General features: G+C 46.6%; 1 protein-coding gene across 1 annotated transcript; it reads left to right on the top strand.

Moving 5' to 3' along the window:
- The first annotated feature begins 4,824 nt into the window (after window positions 1-4,824).
- Window positions 4,825-7,167, top strand: LOC121440404 (paraneoplastic antigen Ma6E-like). The gene is made up of 2 exons (XM_041641167.1): window positions 4,825-5,235; window positions 5,650-7,167. Exons 1-2 carry the CDS (start codon window positions 4,825-4,827, stop codon window positions 7,165-7,167), a joined length of 1,929 nt encoding a protein of 642 aa, XP_041497101.1.
- Window positions 7,168-8,837: the final 1,670 nt, after the last annotated feature.

Raw genomic sequence — 8,837 nt, 5'->3', positions numbered from 1 at the left:
TACAGAAGACAAGGCTAAGTGGCTTCCTGGGATGAATGTGAAGATGGAATGGTGCCTCTATGGGCTGGTGCTGTGCATTTGGGATCAGAAAGGCTTGACAATCCACAGATTCCCCTATGGGGGACATAGCAACCATGTGAATTGCAGTGCTGTACGTTGTACAATTTCCGAAATAGACCATACATGCATTGAGCAACAATTTTTTTAAAAATATCTTTACAGGTTACAAGCAGTAACGTGGGCTTGTACTCACAGATATTGAAGAGGCCAAGGCAAGAGGATCACTTGAAGCTAGGAATTCTATCCTGAGAAAATACCAAGCATTTAAAAGTACGTATTTTAGTATATAATCTTTTAAAACTATGGTGAAATTCTTTCTGAAATTAATACTGTGTATTTTTTTTGCTAGTGTTGACAATAGAACAGCTGAAAAGCTGTTAATGGCTAAATATTTGGAATCCTATGGGTCAAAAAAGTATGATTTGCCTTATATGTTGGAGATGAATTTAACTACAAGGAAATATTTCAAATTCAATAATAAAAAACCACAACTTGCCAAAATTAAGAGGGCAAATAAAGAAGGGATCAGCAGAAAATTGTTTTAGACTTTTTTTTTATTAGAAAAGAACAAATACAGGCTGACAAGGTAACTGAGAAGGTAAAGGCCCCTGACAGCTGGAGTTTGATTACCCAGGCTGACCAGGTGGAACTGTAGGAATTCCTGAAAGTGTTTTTATTCATTTATTTATTAAAAATTTCCACCTCCTCCCATCCTCCCATTTTCCTTCCCCTCCCCCTCCCCTCCCTCTCCAGTCCTAAGAGAGGGCAGAGTACCCTGCCTTGTGGGAAGTCCAAGGTCCTCCCCCCTCCGTCCAGGACTAGGAAGGTGAGCATCCAAACAGCCTAGGCTCCCACAAAGCTAGTACATGGAGTAGAATCAAAACCCAGTGGCATTGTCCTTGGCTTCTCTCATCAGCCCTCATTGTCCACCATGTTCAGTGAGTCCGGTTTTATCCCATGCTTTTTCAGTCCCAGTCCAGCTGGCCTTGGTGAGCTCCCAATAGATCAGCCCCATTGTCTCAGTGGGTGGGTATACCCCTCCTGGTCCTGACTTCCTTGCTTATGTTCTCCCTCCTTCTGCTCCTCATCTGGGCCTTGGGAGCTCCAGTGTGGGTCTCTGTCTCTATCTCCATCCATCACCAGATGAAGGTTCTATGGTGATATGCAAAATATCAGTGTGGCTATAGGATAGGGCCATTTCAGGTTCCCTATCCACTGCTGCCCAAGGACCTAGCTGGGGAAATCCCCTTGGACACCTGGGAACCCCTCTAGAGCCAAGTCTCTTGCCAACCCTAAAATGGCTCCCTTAGTTAAGATATCTTCTTCCCTGCTCCCATATCCACCCTTCCTCCATCTCAACCATCCCACTCCCCCAAGCTCTCCCCAATCCTCCTCTTCTCCCTTCTCTATCCCCAATTTCCCTCCCCCCAACCCACTTTGCACCTCCATGCTCCCAACTTTTGCCCGGCAATGCTTGTCTACTTCCAATATCCAGGAGGATAAATATATGTTTTTCTTTGGGTTCACCTTCTTATTTAGCTTCGCTAGGATCACGAACTATAGGCTCAATGTCCTTTGTTTATGGCTAGAATCCACTTATGAGTGAGTACTGGGTTATCTCACTCAATAAAGTGTTTTCTATTTCCATCCATTTGCACGCAAAATTCAAGATGTCATTGTTTTTATACCGCTGAGTAGAACCCTAAAGTATATATGTGCCACACCTTCTTTATCCATTCTTCTATTGAGGGGCACCTAGGTTGTTTCCAGGTTCTGGCTATTACAAATACTGCTGCTATGAACATAGTTGAACAACTGCTTTTGTAGTATGATTGGGCATCTCTTGGGTATATTCCCAAGAGTGGAATTGCTGGGTCCTGAGGTAGGTTGACTTCCAGTTTGCTGAGAAACCGCCACACTGATTTCCAAAGTTTTTGTACAAGTTTGCATTCCCACCAACAATGGATGAGTGTTCCCCTTACTCCACATCCTCTCCAGCATAGGCTATCATTGGTGTTTTTGATTTTAGCCATTCTGACAGGTGAAAGATAGTATCTCAAAGTTGTTTTGATTTGCATTTCCCTGATTGCTAAGGAGGTTGAACATGACCTTAAGTGTCTTTTGGCCATTTGAACTTCTTCTGTTGAGAATTCTCTGTTAAGTTCAGTACCCCATTTTTTAATTGGGTTAATTAGAGTTTTAATGTCTAGTTTCTTAAGTTCTTTGTAATATGAAGGGGCCTGCTTGTTGGGGTTTATGTCCTGCCCAGTTCCCCACAGCTGGCAAGCCCCAAAGAAAATCACACATAGGTCTACATAGGTTATAAAACTGATTGGCCCATTAGCTCAGTCTTCTTATTAGCTCTTGTAGCTTATATTAACCCATTGTTCTTATCTATGTTAGCCACATGGCTTGGTACCTTTCTCAGCCGGGCAGATTACATCCTGCTTCTTTAGTGGTCTGTGCAGGAGAGTGGGAAGAGCTTCCTTCTTTCCAGAATACTCCTGTTCTCATCACCCTGCCTCTACTTCCTGTCTGGTTGACCCGCCTATACTTCCTGCCTGGCCAATCAGCATTTATTCAAAACATGATTGACAGAATACAGACAATTCTCCCACACCAGTTCTTTATATATTTTGGAGATCAGACCTTTGTCTGATGCGGGGTTGGTGGAGATCTTCTCCCATTCAATAAGTTGCCTTTTTGTCTTAGTGACAGTGTCCTTTGCTTTACAGAAGCTTCTCAGTCTCAGGAGGTCCCATTTATTCAATGAGGTCCTTAATGTCTGTGCTGCTGGGGTAATACGTAGGAAGTGGTCTCCTGTGCCCATGTGTTGTAGAGTACTTCCCACTTTCTATTCTATCAGGTTCAGTGTGGTCAGACTTATATTGAGGTCTTTAATCTATTTGGACTTGAGTTTTGTGCATGGTGATAGATAAGGATCTATTTTCACTCTTCTATAGGTTGACATCCAGTTATGCCAGCACCATTTGTTAAAGATGCTTTCTTTCTTCCATTGTATAATTTTAGCTCCTTTGTTGAAAACCAGGTGTTCATAGGTTTGTGGGTTAATATCCGGGTCTTCGATTCAATTCCATTGGTCAATATCTCTTTTTATGCCAGTACCAAGCTGTTATCATTACTGTAGCTCTGTAATAGAATTTGAAGTCAGGGATGGTAATGCCTCCGGAAGTACTTTTATTGTATAGTGTTGTTTTGGTTATCCTGTTTTTTTTCCCCATATAAAGTTGATTATTGTTTTCTCAATGTCTGTGAAGAATTTTGTTGGGATTTTGATCGTGATTGTGGTGAATTTATAGATTGCCTTTGGTAGAATTGCCATTTTTACTATGTTGATCCTCCCAATCCTAGAGCATGGGAGATCCTTCCATTTTCTGGTATCCTCTTCAATTTCTTTCTTCAAAGACTTAAATTATTGTCATATAGATCTTTCACTTCCTTGGTTAGAGTTACCTCAAGATATTTTATGCTATTTGTGGCTATTGTGAAAGGTGATGTTTCTCTCATTTCCCTCTCTGCTTCTTTGTTCGTTGTGTATAGGAAGGCAACTGATTTTTTGGAGTTGATCTTGTATCCTGCCACATTACTAAAGGTGTTTATCAGCTGTAGGAGTTCTTTGGTAGAGTTTTTGGGGTTGCTTATGTACACTATCATATCATCTGCAAATAATGAAAGTTTGACTTCTTCCTTTCCAATTTGAATCCCCTTGATCTCCTTATGTTGTCTTATTGCTATTGCTAGAACTTCAAGCACTATATTGAAGAGATATGGTGAGAGTGGACAGCCTTGTCTTGTTCCTGATTTTAGTGGTATGGCTTTGAGTTTCTCTCCATTTAATTTGATGTTAGCTGTCGGCTTGCTGTATATTACTTTTATTATATTTAGATATGAACCTTGTATCCCTAATCTCTCCAAGACTAAAAGTTGTTTTTTAATCTCTATAGGGCACTTGATAAGACACATGTACTCACAGACATAAAATAAATTTTATGTAACAAAAAGTAAAGAACAAATGCTTAAGATAGCGATCTAAGGGTCAGTTTAAAGAAACTAGAGTCAGGACCAAGAGTAAATCTAATTTATAAAGTGTCAAATGAAGAAATGTTGTGCACAAGTGAGGATATCAGAAATGTATACAAACAACACAAATGTTCCTTTAAAGAGTTGTAAAACTGGAACCGGGTGGTGGTGGTTCACACCTTTCATCCCAGCACTCAAGAGGCAGAGACAGATAGATCTCTGAGTTCTAGTCCAGCGGAATTTACAGAGCAAGTTCCAGGACAGCCAGGGGTACAAAGAGAAACTCTGTTTTGAAAAATCAAAATAGAGTTGTAAAACTGATGAACACTACTGATCAAGATAAAAGAACAAAAACTAATATCAAGAATGAAAAGAAGACACTGTATCAGGCTATGCAGACATTTAAAAAGAGAATTGAATGTTAAGTGTGGATTTTCACCAAAGCTTGAAAACTTACAAATTGCAGGTTTCTTCAGGAGACAGAACATACTAGAACTGCCACTAGATAAAATATTGTAAATAGATTTAATTTGTTAAAGATTTTCTTAAAACTAAACAAAATGGACCTAATAGGACTGGTCCTACACTTTCTGGGGAAGCTTGGTAGGACCTGGATTGCCTGCCATCAATATGCCTTTCTGTCTTTTCCACTCACAGGAGGAGAAGCCTGCTTCAGTCAGCACACATCCCTGTCTGGTCATGTTTCCTTCCAAGTTCACTGCTATGGGACTGGCTATTCTTCAGGACTGGTGCAGGTGGATGGGTGCCAATGCCCAGCGCTCCCTGCTCATCCTGGGTATCCCCGATGACTGTGAGGAAGAAGAATTCCAGGAGGCTGTGCAGGCTGCCCTCAGGCCCCTGGGCAGGTACCGAGTGCTTGGCAAGGTCTTCAGAAAAGAGATCGGGGCAAAGGTCGCTTTGGTTGAATTCGCTGACAATTTAAACCAAAGTCTGATCCCCCAACAAATACCAAATGATAGGGGGCCCTGGACTGTGATCTTCCTGCCTCGGGTCCCTGATATCGAGCTACAGGACACACTCAATTTCCCTGCTCACGGGCAAGCTTTGGAAGGGTCTTCAGGTGGGGCAGGGGCTTCAGGTAGGTCAGGGGCTACAATGGAGGAAGGAGATGTAGTTAGGGCTATGGGTGAGGCAGGAGGAGCAGCTGAGGAAGGAGCCGAGGATGAGGCAAGAGTACCTGTTGAGGAAGGAGCCGAGGGTGAGGAAGGAGGAGCAGATGTGGCTCCTCCTGCCCCCTTCCTACTGGAAGAAGGAGCTGCAGCCAAGGCAAGAGTGTCAGAAGAGGAAGAAACAGAAGGTGAGGAAGGAGCGGGTGAGGCAGGAGGAGCAGCCCAGGAAGAAGCTGCAGCTGAGTCGAGCATGCCAGATGAGGAAGGAGCAGCGGCGGATGGGGAAGGAGTTGTAGATGAGGGAGGGGCTGTGTATGAGGCAGCAGTAGTAGATGAAGCAAGCTTGTCAGATGAGGGGGCTGTGGATGGGGAAGATGATGTAGTTGAGGCAGGGGCTGCGAGAATGTCTGATGAGGAGGGAGCTGGAGGTGACATGGGGGTCGCAGGTGTTATAGGAGCTATGGGTTGGGCAGGGGCTGCAGGTGAGGTAGGAGCTGCAGGAGAAGGAGGCGTTTTAGAGGCAGGAGCAGGAGGTGATGAGGGGTCTGCAGGTGATGAGGGGTCTGCAGGTGATGAGGAGTCTGCAGGTGATGAGGGCTTTGGAGATGATGAGGGGTTTGCAGGTGATGAGGGCTCTGGGAGCGATGAGGGGTCCGCAGGGGATGAAGGCTCTGCGGATGATGGAGGGGCCGTGGGAGAAGAAGGAGCTGTAGGAGAGGATGAGGCAGGAGCAGTAGGTGAGGCAAGACTGTCAGATGAGGAGGGAGCTGCAGGTGACATGGGAGTTGCAGGCATTCTAGGAGCCGTGGGATTGGCAGGAGCCGCAGGTGAGGCAGGAGGCTCGGGTGAGGAAGGGCCCTTTGATGTGGCAGGAGGGGCACGTGGGGCTGGAGCCTGGACCCAGCAGTGGGGCCAAGCCATGCAGCCCATCCTGGAAAACATGGCCTACCAGGAGCTGAGGCACTTCTCTGGGATGGAAGAGCCCGGCTGTGGGGGTCTGTCTTTCGAGAGCTGGTTGGACCACGCCAATGACATGCTATACATGTGGCGCCACATATCCGAGACGGAACGGCGTCGGCGGCTGGTCGAGAGCTTGGGCGGCCCTGCCCTGGATCTCCTGTGTGAGCTTCTGGAAGAGAATCCAGACACCCCTGCGCAGGACTGCCTGGCTGCACTGGTGCAGGTGTTTGGCAACAAGGATCCCGTGATGACCGCGCGGATGAAGTTCCTGACTTGCTCCCAAGGGCCTCAGGAGACGCTCTTTGCCTATGTGATGCGCCTGGAAGCTCTGCTGCAGATGGCCGTGGAGAAGGGGGCCATTCAGCCTGCAATGGTGGATCAGGTGAGGGCAAGGCAGGTGCTAATGCGAGCCCGGCCCAACCATATGCTGCAGAACAACCTGAGGAGGATGCGACTGGAGAGGCGGCCACCTGGCTTTGTTGGGCTGCTCAGACTTGTTCGGGAGACTGAGGCATGGGAGGCAGCTCTGGTAGAAAATGCAGTGGTTCAAGTAGGGGAAGGGGTGGAAGTGCATGGTGGAGAGCTGGATGTGGTCCAGGCTGCCCTTATTGGTGTTGGGGGCACTGAGCCTGCTCCTGCTGTTAGAGAGGCCCTTCCAACCAGTGAAGCTGCTGGCCAGGCTGCTGCTGCTGTTCTTGAGCAAGCTGCTGAGGCTGCTGCTGATATTGATGGTGCCACAAAGGCAGGCCTTGATTCTGACGAGGCCAAGGTCTTCCCTGTCACCGACAGAGATGAAAATGTGTTGGCCCCTTCTGGCTCAGGCCAGGCAGGACCCACTGAAGGTCCAGGTGTGCCTGAGAGCTTGGCCAGTGCAGGAGAGCAAGAAGTAGAGCCTGTACCAGAGGGGTTGAAGGAAGAGTCAGAAAATGAGGATGGGGCATGGGAAGGTAGTCACCCCAAATCCTTTGGCAAATAGGTTGACAAGGTTCAAGGGCTTCCTCCTTCCTCAAGTTTTAGAGGCAGGCAAGGGAAGCCCAAGGCCCATGCTTCACCCCCAAAGTACAGCAGGGCCCAGAAAAAGTTTTACCCAACCTTAAACCAACTCTCTCCCACAAATGCCCAAGGGGTTCTGGCTACCACCAGCACCACCACCACCTCTCATTCGAGTTATCCAGGTGACCACATTTGCCACCAAGTAGAGTCAGGAGAGGTTCCCTTTCCCATGACAATGTTACCTCCAGAACTAGTCCTGACCTGTTCTGGCTTGACTTGCCTGAAACACATTGCTGAGGTCCCAGCATCACAATTAAGGATGTGGCCTGAGAATGCAACCGCTCTAGTCTGGAAGATGTGGGAAAGAGGCCATCCCAACACTTCGGTTACTTCATTCTCCCAGCACAGGCAACCCACCGCCTCCCATTTGCAGTGTCTAGGCAGGCAGGCTGCTTTCTGCCATGGGAAGTTCACTCTTATCTGTCTGCCTTATAGTGCCAGCTCTCCAGAGCGTTCACCTTCACACACTCCCCCTCATCCATTGGTTGTGTGCCAAGCCATGAAATACGTTAAACTGGACAAGTGGAAATTCTGGCCACCTGGTCAGCCACTTCCATATAGACAAGTGCAGTGAGCTGCTGTCCTAGTCAGGCCTTTCCTGTTCTTTGTGAGCTACTTAGCTGCTTTCTCAGTGTGAACCTAGGTCTGCCACTGACTGATTGTCTTCCAGATATGTGCATTATAACCTGAGCAGGTCTTTTCCGAAGGCCCCAAGTCCAGCATCATGACCCAGCTGGAAGAACAGAAGACACCAAGGGATTGACTGATGCTTATCTTGTGACTGTCACTTGATTGCTCTGCACAGGCAAAAAGACATTGGACCTGGGAGGGACTTGAACATCATGTTTTTGTTCCATTTAAGTTGTTATTCATGACCCCTATATCCTCTACTTGGTGGGAGTATTCTGCGTTTTGATATCTGATGTATACCATAATTGGCCTGTGTCAATAATAAGGCGGCCCCGCCGGGTCATCCTCCAAAGTAAATGAGTATCACCAGAGGCCATTGTCTTGATAAGATGCACATCTTGGATGTTTGAAAAGGTAGAAAACGGTGAGGGGCTCCAAGCTGCTTTCAGAGCCCCAGGAGGAGTAGTCTGGGAACTGTAGCTTCTGGTGACTATGATGTATTTCTGACGAGTGTTTTACATTTTTTCAATGGTTTCATTAAATGTTTTTCTTTAATAAATTTTTTGGATGTTTCAGCTCTATCTAACCTTTTCCTTGGGCAGTTGGGGGAAGGAATGGGTTTACAGGAGTATGAAATTTCAGCTTGGCACCCGTGGGATATATCGTTACTGAGAGGGTAAGGAGTAAGCACTTCAATAAGCGAGCTAGGGATTGTGAGAGATGATTTGTGGTTCAGTTTCACTGGTCTCATTTGGGCTTTTGAAATATTGTACCAGCCGGGCGGTGGCGGCGCACACCTTTAATCCCAGCACCCGGGAGGCAGAGGCAGGCGGATCTCTGTGAGTTCGAGGCCAGCCTGGTCTACAAGAGCTAGTTCCAGGACAGGAACCAAAGCTACAGAGAAACCCTGTCTCAAAAAACCAACAAAACAAAATATTGTACCAACCTGACATGATGACCCAT

This window comes from Microtus oregoni, unplaced genomic scaffold (genome assembly GCF_018167655.1).
Source record: "Microtus oregoni isolate MIOR12 unplaced genomic scaffold, Mior012 000067F_020, whole genome shotgun sequence".
NCBI classification, from domain to species: Eukaryota; Metazoa; Chordata; class Mammalia; order Rodentia; family Cricetidae; genus Microtus; species Microtus oregoni.
This window is presented reverse-complemented; position numbering and strand designations above follow the sequence as displayed.